Source organism: Dasypus novemcinctus, chromosome 4 (genome assembly GCF_030445035.2).
Source record: "Dasypus novemcinctus isolate mDasNov1 chromosome 4, mDasNov1.1.hap2, whole genome shotgun sequence".
In the NCBI taxonomy this organism is placed as follows: domain Eukaryota; kingdom Metazoa; phylum Chordata; class Mammalia; order Cingulata; family Dasypodidae; genus Dasypus; species Dasypus novemcinctus.
In genome coordinates this window covers 46,666,539-46,683,374 of record NC_080676.1, presented here as the reverse complement: position 1 = coordinate 46,683,374, position 16,836 = coordinate 46,666,539, and the positions used below count along the sequence as shown (strand labels likewise).

Below are 16,836 nucleotides of genomic sequence, written 5' to 3'. Positions count from 1 at the left end.
CATCACATAATAGCAAATTAAAAATCGTACTTGTTCATACATCACCAATTTTATCAGAAATGTTTTTAATGTTGGACAACCTTTAAGCTCACAGTGACAGAAGTTTTCCAAAATTCAAAATTTGCTTGAAACTTTAAACTTTTTTTAATTTTTAATTTTTTTTATTTCTCTCCCCTTCCCCCCACCCCCCAGTTGTCTGCTCTCTGTGTCCATTCGCTGTGTGTTCTTCTATGTCTGCTTCTATCCTTGTCAGCAGCACCGGGAATCTGTGTTTCTTTTTGTTGTGTCATTTTGTTGTGTCAGCTCTCTGTTGTGCAGTGCCATTTTTGGGCAGGCTGCACTTTCTTTCGCACTGGGCGGCTCTCCTTTCAGGGCACACTCCTTGCCATGGGGCTCCCCTACACGGGGACACCCCTGTGTGGCACGGCACTTCTTGTGCGAATCAGCACTGCGCATGGGCAAGCTCCACCCAGGTCAAGGAGGTCCGGGGTTTGAACAGCGGACCTCCCATGTGGTAGGCAGATGCCCTATCCATTGGGCCAAGTCCAGTTCCTGAAACCTTAAACTTTTATCACTAGCAATGAATGCTGTCAGTAGTGTTCCCTTAAGTGACATGTATACATTTCATTTTCAGGAAAATACTAAATATTTTTAATGAAAGTTTTATTGGAGAAAAATAGAACTACCGCGTACACAGGGAGAAAGAACACAAAAATTCAACTGATACAGAACAACTGAAAGTCACAATTATTCAATATGCTTTTAGTTACTCTTCGATTTCTTAAGTAGCCCCTGCAACTTGTTTTTTAATAGTCTTGCCAATTGTTCAGCTGAAACAGCATCAAATTTCAAAGAATCAAGAGCCTCAGAGAAGGGGCATGATTTCAAGATAGTGAAGGTGACATCAGGTAATAGTGAAGAACCAACTCGAAAAGTTGCATAAAATAACTACTGAGACTTACATAATAGTTTACACATTTCCACTATCATCAGGGATACGTTAGAATACTGGTGTAAATGGTCCAATATAAAGGGAGGGCAAATAAAATAGTTGCATTTCCTGGTCAGATGAGGACCAAAGAGGAGCTGAGAAAATGTAGCAATGGCTGCTCAAAAGGAATTAGGAAGAAATTCTAAATACCACATAATGGTAGACAACAGTATAGAAGCAAACGCAATTAGAGAGAAAGAGCCAACTTTTTTTTTAATGTCTGGCCATAGGAGGTCTTTGAGAACTCAAAACAACAATCAGTGTCAGACATGAGAGTCAAAGCTTGAAGGTTAAGACTTAGGTATTCTTCCTAATGGCTCTACATAGGCAAAGAAATACATGTTTCGAAAAGCATTATAGTTCAGAATTTTAAAAAACAAAACAAATATTTCTACTTCTCCAAGATCAATTTTCTACCAAACTTCAAGGGAAAGCAAGTATACAAAACAAACAAATAAGAGCACTGATGGTAGAGAAAAGCCAAATACCAAGCATGATTGCCATAGTTTTTCTATCAGTTATTCTTCTATGTAAAACACGGTATTTCAGGGAAACAGTGGCTAGGGCAGCTTGCAATGCCCAATAATGGCAGAAGTGTAAAAATGCTTTTCCTCAAGTCAGCCATCATCTTTTGGTATGAAATTGAAATACCTTATGCATACTGCCCATTTTGTCACATCGAATATTAAAAAAACATGTACTGGGAGCAGATGTGGCTGAAGCAGTTAAGCATCCACCTTCCACGTGGGAACTTCCGGGTTTGGTTCCTGGTACCTCCTAAAGAAGACAAACAACAAGCAGACAACAACAGACATTGAGCAAAAAAAAACAATGAGCAGGCAGTGAACAAAAACAAGCGGACAATGAGCAAAAACAAACGAGCAGGAAGCAGATGTGGTTCAAGCAGTAGATTGCCCACACCCTTCATGGGAGGTCCCATGTTTAGTTCCAGGTGCCACCAAAAAAACAAAACAGACAATAAGCAAAAAACCAGCAAGCAAAAAACAATGAGCAAACAGAGGAGGGCACCATCTCAGCAGTGGGAGAGGCAAAATAAAGCATGTTCTTAGGGAGCAAATGTAGCTCAAGTGGTTGAGTGCCTGCTTCCCATGTAGGAGGTCCTGGTTCAATCTGCAACCTCCTAAAAAAAAGGAAAGAAAGGTGTGTACTCAAGGGTTGAGATTTTTTAAATTACTTTTTCTGCTTCATTAAGGACCTCTTATGTAAAATGATTTTGGGGGTAAATGTACACAATAGTGAGGAACATGGCCAATGACTACAAGAACTGATTGGTCTCACTACTTTGATTCCTCCAAAGGAGTGAGCAGTTTTACCTACAATGAATTTTGCGATGTTTGTGCAAATGTCAACACATTGAAAAAGGAAAATAACATCTTATTATTATTATGAAAATAATTTTGATCTTGTGATCTCCTGAAAGTGTCTGGAGAACCCTCAGGCCACACTTTGAGACCTAGTTCATAGCATCTTTAGTATTCTTGCAGGTATTGTACCACTCATCGTTGTTCAGAGTAGTTACCATGATTGTCTTTAAAAATGTTTCAACCATGTATTTGCTTAGTAATCTTTGAAATATTAGTAATTTCTTTTATAAAATTAAACATCTTTTAACTATTGAGTAGCATCTTAATAGTCTCCTTGCCTTCCCCCTCTGGTCAATTTATTATTTTAGCCAAGCAAATTTACAAGGCAGTTTTTAATAATGATAATAATCCTCTCACACCACATCATTTTCGGACCAGTGCCCCAATTTGCATTTTCTTCCTCTCTCTTCTAAATTTGACTATGTCAAAATGCAACTCATTTCCTCCTGGAATTCTTTTCAAATTAGTTCCTTCCTAGTTCCACTTTTGCCAGTCATTGCAGATCCCTTCCCCAAACCTGTTGTCTTTTCCCATAATACATCCTACAATTTAACTCTGGTTTGCATTTCTATTTGTTTATTCCAACTTATATATGTATTCTTATCGTTTTTCACACTTGTGTTAGTACTTGTATGTAGGGGTTGGTCCCTTAGTATCTAACATAGTTTTCTAAACAAAAGAAACAAAATAAATGCTGTTTTCATTATAGTTATAGAAATGGCAGCACTTCTAAGAAAAAGATTATATTCTTTCCAAAGTAATATGCTATGACACTTCATATGGTACAAGTCAGAGTCTATATGTTGAGCCAAACAGGACAAGATGTCAAAATGGAAAATTTAGTCATCTTTATCAATAAAGAAAGAATTAATAATGGGTGCAGTGTTTTAGTTTGAGGTGATAGAAAATGTTTCAGCAATGGATAATGTTCATGTACATTGTGAATGTAATTAATGCCAAAGAATTATTTGCTTGGGAGTGACTGAGATGGGAAATTTTAAGTTGCATATGTGTTATTATAATTTTTTAAAACAGAGAGACCAAAGAGACAATAATGGTTAAATGCAATACATGATCTTAGACTGGATTTAATAATGGAGGAGAAAATGCCCAAAAGGGCATTATTAAGACAATTTAAAAAATTAGACTGTAGAGTATATGCTTTATATCGATGTGAAATTTATTGAACTTGATAACTCTACTTAGTGAGGTTACATAAGTGAAAATGCTTGTTCTTAGGGAATAAAAGTATTAAGTGTTAAAGAAGCATGGTGAATGCAATCTACTCTCAAACATTTAGAAAGGAGAAAGAAGATAATACATGATAGATAGATATATAGAGAGATATAATAGATTCATACATACATACATAGAATGATATAGCAAAGGAAATGTGGCAAAATGTTAAAAATTGACAAATATGTATCTGGGTTGGGGATATATTGGAGTTCTAGGTATTATTTTTATATTATTTTTGCAACTTTCCTGTAAGTTTGAAATTATTTCAAAATAAAGTTTTTTTTAATATTAATAAACTTAGAAAATCCCCTAATGTATTTCAAAGAGAAACCATTCTCATTTATACTACCCGTAATTATTAGACTTCCTTAATTTGAATCACTTTAAGAAATGATAATTTGGTCCATAGCTAGATGCTGAATCCACCTTTGAGAATGTTTCCCATATCAAAGTACATATTCAGTTCAAACTCTGGTTTAAACTTGCAAACTATGATATATAATCCCAGGGTTTAGCTGAGATGGACATTGTCATACAGCCCTACTAATTGTGTTAATTAAACAGGAAACACACAGACAAGTGTTAATGCTTCCTAAAGCATAAGAGTTACATTCATACTTTCTCTTTGATATAGGCAATACAGGTTGTTTATAAGAGGTACAATATTATCTGGATGTCATTTCTTAGTTCCCAAACCAAAATATCATGATGTTAATATGAGCAACTACAATATATGAATATATACAAATGGTTTTGATTTTTTCTATATTGATTTACTTGAGAATCTCTCTAATTCTCAGATCCTGAAAGAAATAAGTATTTCACTCCATTATCTCATGAATCTATAGAGCAGAAAACACTATAATTTATTTCAGTACACTTTAAAGATTTATGCCTAACTGCCAGTTGAAGGAAATGTTAAAAAAAAAAACATAGGACGCAGGCAGACATTTATTTCTATACAAAAGAGCTACTCAAAATGTTAGTTTAAATACATATTTACCTTTCTGGCTCTTTTCTTTAGAAGCTGTACAGTGTCTGGAACACGGATGACATTCAATAATTGTCACTGAATGAATCATAAGTAATTTCTGGTAGGTCAGAACAGAAGGGAATTTATTAATTGTACTTTTCAAAGCAACAGTTCTAAAATGCATCCCACCCCAATAATACAGAGAATATAAAAACGTGATATTGACATGCCGTTCTTGAACCACCACCTCCACTGCTCTACCTTCCTCCCCCTCAGTGTTACACAGATGAATTATGCTTTCATCTACATCTTTGGCTTTTGAATCTTGAGAACTTTTCTACAAGAAAGTTGATAGCTGGTATTTGGTTCACAGACCCTGAAGAAAAGATAATAGGGCCGTACACTGTGTTATTTTTTAAGAGAAAATGTCAAGAACAAAAAATGAAAGTGTCAAAAGATAGGTTGATATACTGTATTACTTAAAGACTGTTTTGTTGGGAGAACTGACCAAGTGATTTACTAACAGCTTTCACCGGACAGTCTTTGGATTACAATGTAAATGAAAAATAAATAGGAATCCACTTCATGTTTACTCTATCTAGGCATTTGACAGATGGAGAACAAAATGGGAAGACACAATTATAGTTTTAAAAAGCATGGTATGTTTTCTTTCAGGCTTCAAATTAGAAAAAAAAAATGATTTGCATTGGGAAATTTTTTCCAGCATTTGTAATTATCTATCTCTATTTCTATATCCTATTATTATATCTATTATTATAGAAACAGTCTTTCATACCTGATCATGTCCACATACAGGTCAAGATTGTATGATTGTGTTAATCCGACTTTCAACTGGGATATGTGTAGAAACGTCAGAGAGAGGCCCTTGTTATATTCAGGTCACTACAGATGTAGAGTTTATTGGTGAATCTTAGATAAGGTTAGATTCTCTTCTTGGCGGCTGAAGAAGACTGTCATTCAACCACTTCTGAAATGTTGCTTTATTCCATATACATTTATTGAGTGCCTCTTGTGCACCAGACATTTGCTAAATGTTGCACATATAGAGATAAACAATGTTGGTGAACATTACGGCCCATTATGGACAGGTCTCCAGTGGATAAAGTATAATTAACAGAATAAAAATGTCAGAGACATGTAAAGAACAAGAAATGCTCTCCATGCATTGCTTAAGAGCATATTACTGCACATTTCTAAAGGTTCAGTAGAGGAGTATCATAATTACTTTTGATGCGTGTTAACTGATGACACTAATTCTGATGATGAGTATGGAAGACTTAAAGCCCTCTGCGGCCTCTTTCTAAAGGTCTCTATATCTTGGTATTGATGATGTATTAAATTTCTTATTTGAATCCTTTAATTCTCATTCTGTTTTTCTGAACAAGGTAATCTCATACTCAAATTCCCAAGTGAAGAATACTTAAATACAGATCTTGATCATTCTTTGATGTGAGTTCATTATTAGTTTCATAAAGAAGAAAATATAACATCTTTCTGACTATGTATTTTTCAGTACTGCAATAATATAGCAAATTATTTTAAATATTTATCCCACTGATAGTTGGTCATGTAAAAAAATCAGGTGTTTATTGTTCACTTGAGATGATTGTATCATTTAATATTTCCACATATGCATAATTAATTGTAATGTGGGGTGCAAAACATCAGCGATGATATTTGAGATACTTGTCTGATTGACTTCTGCTCAAAGACTTTCTGTTATACTTGCACATGCTGGGATCTCAATAAATGCTTGAGAATGATTTCTTGTTGTTTCTCTGAAAAGTTAAGTTTTACTTTCACACTTTTATAAAAACATACTCTGTTACTCTTTGGGCAGAGCTATATACTTTATTTGACAATGATCTACTGTAATTTTCTTATTTTGGAAACCAATGCCTTTAATTCTAATTTTATGCCCTAATATTTCATAAAATAGTTCCTTTGCTCGCATGTAAATTAAATTGGATCATGCTATTTTTCTGTCTGCTTGTCAATGGAAGACATTTAAAGTGAATATATGAATTTCTCAATTCTTCTCCATACACAGAGGATTGTTATACTTTATTTTAACTTTTAGGTCTAATTATCAATCTTGTATAATGACCCAAGTGACCAAATAAGAAACAGTCACTGGGAAGCAAACTTGGCCCAGTGGTTAGGGTGTCCGCAGTTCAAACCCTGGGGCCTCCTTGACCCATGTGAAGCTGGCCCACGTACAGTGCTGATTTGCACAAGAAGTGCCGTGCCATGCAGGGGTGTCCCCCGCGTAGGGGAGCCCCACGTGCAAGGAGTGAGCCCCATAAGGAGAGCTGCCCAGCATGAAAGAAAGTGTAGCCTGCCCAGGAATGGTGCCACACACAGAGATTGCTGACAGAACAAGATGAAGCAACAAAGAGAAACACAGATTCCTGTGCCGCTGACAACAACAGAAGTAGACAAGGAAGAGCGCGCAACGGGTGGACACAGAGAACAGACAACTGGGGAGGGAGGGATTAAAAAAAAAAGTCACTGAGATAGCACTACATCCCTAGGCAGTGTTAGCACTATTGTATGAGTTTCCTTTCCATTCCCATTCCTCCCCCCATCCCAGAATTTAGGTTACTAGATTGAGATTTGGTGTTACACCAACACTCCTTGTTTAAAGAAGCTCAAAGAAGCAACCAAATGGAACACTTGCTGATTATTCTGCAAGTCTGGTACTGAGGACACTGTTGCATTATCAGGCTTCTTTGGATAAGGTGATCCTTCTGATTATACTGCAAGTAATAGTTGTTCTTCTTCGGAGCAATGGACTTGTTCAAGTATTATCTGCTCCTCTTTCCATTAGTTAAGAGCAAACCTAGAGGAAAATGTATAGTCCATCTCAACCAAACTCTTAGGATCTTATGATAGATGTTTTGTGTGCTAACCTCCTTCAGGCTTCATTTTAACTCCCCTACTTTTATTCTGCTTTTCTCATTCAGTTATTTTTACTTCAATTTAATCTCCTATGTATTTTATAAGCTGACTCAAACCCTTCCTACTAAAGAATATAAATAGATAATAATGTAAAAATCACTCTTCAGTATTCAGTATCCTGACATTTTCCTTTATTTTAATTTTTTGTTCATTGTTGAGAACACTTTTTTATTTGTTAAAGGCATGAAAATAACAAATAGAACTTATATGCCTTAACAAAAGTTATCTATGTTGGGGGGAAATTCTCCATAAGTCTCCTGCCTTTCTCCATGTTTTATGGCTGTGCTTTGTTCCAGACTATCTTTTGAAAGATGTTAAAATGGTGAACAGCCTTGGAAATAGAGAGTGTTTTTCTCTGGAGAAAAAGGCAAATTTGTTTACAGCTTGGAAGATGGAGATAATATGTCCCTCTAAAGCAAAGATTACAGCCTATTGTAAAAGTTTCACCTTCCCTAAACTCAGAATTCCTCTCCTGGAATGCAACCTACCTCCTGTGAAGGTGATACCTGATCGCCTTTGAATCCCCTTCTGGGAATTGACCCCAAGGGACCAGTATAAGAAAAGACTGACAAAAGCGGACTTGGCCCAATGGATAGGGTGTCCGCCTACCACATGGCCCGGTTCAAACCCCGGGCCTCCTTGACCTGTGTGGAGCTGGCCCATGCGCAGTACTGATGTGCGCAAGGAGTACCCTGCCGCATATGGGAGCCCCACGCTCAAGGAGTGCGCCCTGTAAGGAGACCTGCCCAGCACGGAAGTGCAGCCTGCCCAAGAATGGCACCGCACACACGGAGAGCTGACACAACAAGATGATGCAACAAAAAGAATCACAAATTCCCGGTGCCACTGATAATGATAGAAGCAGTCACAGAAGAACACACAGCGAATGGACACAGAGAGCAGACAACTTGGGGCGGAGGGGGGGGGGGCGGAAGGGGAAAGAAATAAATAAAAAATAAATCTTTAAAAAAAAAAAAGACTGATATTTTAGCTACTACTACTATTATCAGTAATAAACTGGAAGGGAAGCCTATGTGACTCAGTGGTTGAGTGCCAGCTTCCCAGATATGAGTCCTGGGTTCAATCCCCTGCCATGGTACCTCAAAAAAAAAAAAAAGATACAGTAATAAACTGTACTTTGTCTCTGACCCTGGAGATTCTTGTCTCCTACCAGCATTTGGAAAACTATAGCAAGCTAACTTGTTAGCTTGCATGTAGGGAAAAATCTCAGACCTTTCACAGTTCTTAACAATGTATTAGAAGTAATTTTTGTGAATATACTTGAAAGTCATTTAGTCTAATCTCCACTCAATCAGAATTTCTTCTATACCTCCCGACACATAGCCTTCTAAATATCCCTTAAATGCTTGCAGTAAAAGGAAAGTCTTCTTAAGGCCTAATGCATCACTGTTATTAAGTACATCCTTATATTAAATTGAGCTATTTGTAATTTCATAAGACTCATTTTTACCTGGCCTTATTTGGTATTCTGTAGGACAATTATTCTGTTTTCCACATGGCAAGTCTTTGTATTTGAAAGTATTTACTAGGTCTCCCACTAATCTAATTTTACTGTCTAAACATATCAGTTTAATTTCATATTTTTCATATATTATGTTCTCCATGCCCATCAGACACTCCAGACATACTTCAAAATGATGCTGATTCTCAAAGATGCTCAGAGCTATAGATGAATTCAAGAGACTAAATAGGGCACAATTCAGTGAAAATGTCACTTCCTCTTATTTGGAAAATATTCCTTACTCATTTAACATAAAATGTTATGTACAATTTTTGTAACTGTAGCATCTTGTCACATCACATTTAGCCTGTGAGGAGACTCTTAAAATATTCAGACCTTGTCCACATCATCAAACACAAGCTATGACTGTATTTGAAAACTTGTTTTTTAAACTTATAACATGGGCTTTTTATCCTTAATTAGTCCATATAATTTTGGATTTTGTTTCTGCCACCAGTGATATTGGTTTCTTATTATGTAAAATTTATGTCATCTGAAAATTTTATTGGTATCCTTTTAATTTCTTACTCCTAGCCACTAATGGAAATATTGTCCACACAAAGGGCTAAGGACATCCTTCCTAAATTCCTTCTTTCATAATAACTCAGACCATACTTCAATAATCATTGATTAGTTAATCAACTAGTTGTAAACTACTGAATGATGTTATTATCCAGCATAAATATCACTATCTTATCCATAAAGATAGCATGCTTATGTGAAATAAAATAATCCATATTCCTGATATCCTTTGTATATACCACTATATTCAAAGTAATACCAGCACTTTACTAGGACCGTAAGAGGGATGTGGTCTCAGAAGGATGAACGAATGTTAATTAAGTTTGCTAAAGACCAATCAAAATAAAGAGAACTAGATTTAGGCATCTTCACCTGAATAGGAAATTGCTGCCCTGAGCCCTAACCTCATACAAAACAAAACCTTCAACCACTGGGCAAGTGAGCACAAACATTCTCACTGACAGAAGCCAGGCAGACATCCATGGCTTCTGGGGAAGAATTGGGAACATTTTTGTCCCAAGAACACAGACAAATTTCCGCTGCTACTAAGGGAAAGGTAAATCATAAACCCTCTAGCCCTGGAGGAGAGGTCGGAACCGTTTTTGGGCCCAGGAATGGTGCCAACAAGGGTTCTGCCACCATTGGAAAGGGGAAGAAAACTCTCCCCAACCTGAAACCAACAATTTATATAAGGCAGAGTTTGGCTGCTACGGGGAACTACCTCAGAAGAAGGAGAGAAAGAGAATAAGGCAGTGATAATAGGCAAGACATTTCAAAATATAAAGAGAAACAAAAAGCACACACACAGAAAGCCCCGAGAACTTTAAGAGAATAAAAACAAACAACAGCAACAATAAAACTCCATACTGAAGATTCTAAACAGTGAAATAAAACAAAGAAAAAGTATAAAAGTCATACAAGTTAGAAAGAAAGAAAGAAGCCTGCCTTTATTTGCAGAAAACATACTTATGTGTATAGAATATCCCAACATATATCTATGGAAAAGCTCTTAGAACTAATAGGTGACCTTAATAATGCTATAAGATACAAGGTCAAAACCAATCATGTTTCTATAAAATAGTAACGAACAACTGGAAATTTAAATTTAAAAATCATTACCAATTATACTGAAAATATATAAAAATTTTTGGGATAAATCTAACAAAATTTGTATATCAATGCAGAAAGCCATAAAATATTGATAGGTTACAGAGAGAAGTACCATGTTCCTAGATCAGAAGATTCAATATTATTAAGAAATTAATACCTCCCAAATGGATCTATAGATTTCTTAAAATCATAGCAGGTATCTTTGTGGAAATTGACAAGTCAACTTCTAAAACTTAAATGGAAAAGCAAAGGATTTCAGAAAGCCAGAACAATTTTGGAAAAGAACAAAATCGGAAGGACTTAAACTAATGACTTTAAGACTTATTTAAAGTCATGACAGTGTGATTTGGCATAAGGATAGACATATAAATCAATGGACCAGAATAAAGAGTACAAAAATAGACACCCATATGGTTAATCAATTTATTTTTGATAAATGTGCCAAGGTAACTCAATAGAGAAAGGATAGTTTTTCAATAAGTGATTCTGGAATAATTGTAGATCCATGTGCAAAAAAATAGTCTTTATTTCACATCGTATCTAAAAATTAACTGAAATAGTTTATAGACCTTTATGTAAAGCCTAAAACTATCAAACTTTTTGAAGAAAACAGAAGTAAATCTACTAACTTGGGTTACACAAAGATTTCATTGATAGGATGTTTTTTTAAAACCACAAACTTTTATTTTTTGATGCTTTCCTATTTCCTCTCTTGATTCTGCATATATATTGACTCATTCTCTTCAGCTAAACCCTTCCCTCCCTACCTTTCCAGCCTACCCCAAGCCATTCTTTTTTTCAGTCCAATCCATTTTTGCCAAAAGAAATTGTCTGGCAGAGAAAGATTCTTCCAAAAGAGTAGCTAGCTCAGCAGTGCCAGATCACTATATCATGGGCAAAGAGAGACTAAAAACCGAAGACCAAAAACTTTCATTTAGTAAGGACTTTGTCCCATCACATATTTCAGCATTTACTAAATAATCATAAGTGGACGAATATTATAGAGTAAGAGGGGAGCATTAGTGATGATGTGGAAGGAAAAAATATTGATCGAAGAGTTGGTAGATACAGGCCCTAGACAGAGTTCTGCTCTTATCTACTCTGGCATACTTTCACAGTAACTTTTATAGGGACAAAATATAGAAACATGCTTCATAAGTGAAGTCTTTTTCCAAAGTAATATAAATTATTACCAGTTATCAATAATTTTACCTATTGTTTTTGTCTGTTTTTAAATTTTTAGCATTTTAATCAGAAATCACTAAAGCAAATCATCAGTGTTCTTAGTGGATTAATATATTCATCTGATTGGTTCCTTTGAGGGCTAAAGAGACCCATGGGAGTTATGGTCATGGCCGATGGGGTTAACTACCAGGGCAGATGGCCCCTCTTTGGAAATGGTGTTTATGTGTGATGAATCTGGACTCAGATGGGATCTCCCTTCATAAGACTTTCATGCTAATGTGCTGGAGGTGCAGTTAATGTTGGGGTTTAAGATATATTTAGGGGATTTGAATCTCTGGACTGACAATGTGATAGCCAGATCCTGAGCCTCAACAGACTCCAGCACCTACAATCTGATTTATTGGACTTACCACACTCAGCTAAGATGGAGGTGAAGAAGGACAACCACCACACCATGGAGCCTAGAGTGATTACAACTGAAAATGGGAGGATTGCATCCAGCATCCAGGTGGAATCTGAGCCTCCTCTTGACATAAAGGTGCAATGGACACAACCAATCCAGTGTCCACATAGAAGAGGTGGCATTGGATTGGGAAAAGTGGACATAATGGACAAAGGGTATGGGGAAAGGCAGGAAGAGATGAGAGGTGGAGGCGTCTTCGGGACATGGAGCTGCCCTGGATGGTGCTTCAGAGGTAATCACCGGACATTGTAAATCCTCACAGGGCCTACATGATGGAATAGAGGAGAGTATGGGCCATGATGTGAACCAATGTATATGAGGTGCAGAGGTGCCCAAAGATGTACTTACCAAATCCAATGGATGTGTCATGATGATGGGAACGAGTGTTGTTGGGGGGGGGGAGAGGGGGGGTGGGGGGGTGGGGTTGAATGGGACCTCACATATATATTTTTAATGTAATATTATTACAAAGTCAATAAAAAATAAAAAAATTAAAAAAAAATATTCATCTGCACAAATCATCATACATAAAGTACTGTAAAATTTCACTAACTCAAGCACTGCTAATTCAGAAATTCTCATAGGAAAGGCAGTAATAAAGGAAAGGCACAAAGCATTATGGCTGAAGATGAAAAACATGACAAATTTGAAACAGCCCTTCAACTACTCATTGTACATGACTTTAGACAGGTCTCTTAGCCTCTCTGGTTTTATTTATTTCTAAACTGAAGAAGTTGAGCTAAATTATAAAATCAATTAATTTCATCTACAGAATTCTGTGAGTCCACATAGCCCAGATCCCTGTCCACTGTTTTCTTTCCATAAGCAAGCTTTCTGGAAATGAGGTTTTTTTTTAAGTCTGCATGCTGTTGTTGTTTTTATTAGTGTCCATGACTAGCCCTGAGGGGCCACATGAGTTCTGGAAATTTGGACAATCGTGTTGCCATGCAGTTTTTAGGACAGAGGTTTATATCTTTCACCTTAGTCTCAAAAAGCTCTGTGAATCCCTCAATAAAAGGTAAAGAACCACTGATTTCAAAAATGAACTAGTTCTAAGTGATCTAGTAAACACAGGCTCACAAGACTATTGCTTGATAATCCTGTGTTCATTCTGTAACATTTTGTATCCTACATCAATAATGTTATTAATTCTGCTGGTATAAGCTACACTTCAAACTTCCAATAATGACTCTTTCCACATTCAGGGATGTGGCTATGGCCTGCATTTGTCTAGTTCTACTCATTATATCAAATGCTTTGCACAGTCCCTAGTCATAGTACACTCTCAGTGAGGAAAGAGAGGGGAAATTCTACCAGTTAACCTGTAGGAGAAAATGGAGCAGGGGACTGATTATCTTCTCCTCTGGACTTGGATTGAGACTCAGAACTCTGTGAGATGAGGAGGAGAAGGAAGAGATAGCAGATAAGAACAGATTGGTCATCTCATCCACAGGGTAATAGTTACTTTTATTCCAATGGATACAAGGGGTAAGGTTTACTGAAACTGCAAGCGTAAAAATTGTATAAATGAAAAATTTACAATTACTCAAAATTTGCCAAAAATCATAAAATTGTAGAGCTGAAAATAACCTTGCAAAGTTTAGTCCAGTCTTGTAAGAGAAAACAAAACACCAAAGCAAATTAAGGGACTTATCGAAAGAGTCAAGGCCAAGATCAGCCCCCTTTGCTCTTCTACTACATCATCTATCTGGGAGAAGTCAGAGAACCGAATTATGGGACTCAAATGAACATGTCACCCAAATTCAAGTTCCTTTCTTTGAAATGAAATTCAGCAGCTAACCACCTTCATTACAAGTAGACATACCATAAATAACATGAGACTTTTGTCTGATCGATAAATATAGGTGAATAAAATAGCACCATGGCTTATATGTAATATAACTTGGATTTAAATTCTTTCCAGTTATTGTCATGTCTGTTAAAGATACACAATGCTATAAATAAGATTGCTTTCATGATATAAACTTACTTAGCTCCTCAGTAATGCTTGTTTATTTGTCCTAACTGACAATTACAGGAAGAAAGGGCCCTCATTACTGGTGTCTTTTAAATTATTTCGGGACTTGGTTGGAATGGTCCTGAATGATGTTACGAGGACAGATGTAGGATAATATATGTCCTGCCATAACCCACTGAATGGACTGGAAGAGAGTGTAAACTACAATATAAACTATAATCCATGCTATGTAACAGTGCTTCAAAATATATTCATCAATTGCAATGTATGTACCACACTAATGAAAGAAGTTGTTGATATGGGGAAAGTGGGGAGGGTGGGGACTGGGGTATATGGGAACCTCCTATATTTTTTAATGTAACATTTTGTGTGATCTATGTATCTTTTAAAAATAAATAAAAAATATGTTTTAAAAAATTGAATACATGTGATCTCATTCCTACACACTTCTTGTAATAGCCTCTTTTTTTTCTCCAAATAGATGGAAATTGCCTTTTAAAAACCTAAAAACACTTTATTTCTTTTATCATTTCACAGGAGCATTGTTTTGAACCCAGCTTATTTCCGAAATCATCTTCGTCAGGCAACAGTGTTTAGATGTCTGGAGAGATATTCAGAAGCTGCCCGGTATGTTTGCAATAACTTTTGTGAAGATTTATTTCAAGTTAAATTAATTTTATTCTCAGCTTCTGGTAATAGCATAATAGAACTTTCCATTTCTCTCATGGAATATGATTTTACCAGAATTATTGTCTTATAAACGTCAAATCAACAATTATTGACTATCTTTTTCTTTAATTAAAGCCATTCCATGTTCATAGCTCTTAGCAAAATTTGAACTTTCCAACCATGAGGTCACTGACAATGATGGGAAAACTTCTGTGGGAGATTAGAAATGAATTTGACCTCTTGCTCTCAAGTAAGTTCCTGGTTGTAATTAACAATTGTCCTATGACTGTCTCTTGAGTTTTAGAGAAGTCTAATTGCATCAAAAGGATACCAGATAGGGAGATGGCATCAGTTAGGTATAACCAGGAGTTGCTCAAGGTGGTCTAGGGTATTGCTTCTTGGACCTCAATGTATTTCAATAAAACCTATTGAGGCAACTCTTTAATATTATCTCAAGAGACCAAACATATGGCCAAGGAAATATAAGAATTGAGCAAACAGCCTCAATGCTATACTGAGAATTCTTCTCATCTGTGCCAAGCAAGGCTTTTTTCTTCCTGGGTCAAGTTCATCATACCAAACTTCTACCTTTGATGAATTCTCTCAAAGAATTTTCTCATCCCCCAGCATACTGGTACATGATGTTTCTTCCTCACCCACTTTACTGTCCCAGAAATCTAGCAAGAAAGTATGTGTGGTTTCTATATGTACTCCAGGCACAGTCCGAAGGAAAAATCTGCCCTAATGGATGGAAGGCCTAAGTTCAGGTGTCTACTGTCTCTAGAACATTTGGACCCAGCCCTTTCTTTGAAATTAGAAGCAGGAATTTAAGTGGATTAAAAAATGATACCATAAAATACACACCATGAAGTTGACATGAATTCCATTTGTGTAAGCTGGTCCCAGCAGTTCCCTGAACTCAATTAATTGGTAGATATGGACTGCAGGGTTAGTTCCAACCATTCTCACTTTGTAGTCAAAACCTGATATGCCACAGCATCTATTTACCTCTGTGTTAATTCTGACTTTCAAAAAATTATAATAGGACTTTATCTACCAATCTGCTTTTTGCATTCTGTTTTCCTCTTAACTATTTCCCCAGTGTGTTTTGTGTACTCAACTATGGCTTCTTGCTACTTTTTATTTTCTCTGCTGAATTCTCCCTGTAGCTCACTTTCTGCCCACATACTTTTCCTAATTGTGTGAATGAGAGGAAATTTAAGGGATGATAGTAAGTTTCCTTCTATCCTATACTTCAAAATTGGGTTTTTTTAAAAGGTCATTAGCTGCAAATGAAGCTAACTGGTTCAGCCTAAACAGATAACAGTTCTCTACAAAATAGCTTTCTTTAAGAGGTGGTTCATTAATGGGTCTTCTGAGTCAAATTTAAAAAAAATCAATATAAGATGCAACTTCTGATGTAGATTGAAACTAGTAAAAAAAAAAATTGCCAGTGGTGTGCTGAAGGTGGATTGTAGATGCTCTAGAGAGCCGGCTGTTAAATATTCAGGAGTCTGGGGAGTCAGGCGTTAAACCACTGGAGAAATTAACCATGGAGAAATTATTTACACTATAGAAACTGGCAAATGCTACAAATCCAGGCCTTTTGTCTTCCAGAGAGCCAGGTTACTAGCATACCATTGGCTCTAACTTAATTGTTATCAAGCTGTCTGCATTATTTGGTGACAAAAATTCTTTATGAGTCCTAGAACAAACAAATTAACAAAGAGAAGTTGAAAATTAAGAATGCTTCAGTGTTTATTGGGTAATATTACCTCTGAATATTCCATTACTCCTGACAGGTATATCCCTGCTGT

At 36.3% G+C, this 16,836-nt stretch overlaps 1 protein-coding gene across 1 annotated transcript in view; it reads left to right on the top strand.

Annotated features, from left to right (window-relative positions):
- Window positions 1-16,836, top strand: part of SPATA16 (spermatogenesis associated 16) — a 262,641-nt gene that overhangs the window by 117,967 nt on the left and 127,838 nt on the right. The window contains exon 4 of the mRNA XM_058295332.2: window positions 14,888-14,977. Coding sequence (XP_058151315.1) covers window positions 14,888-14,977 — 90 coding nt within the window. The remainder of the gene's footprint in view (window positions 1-14,887; window positions 14,978-16,836) is intronic.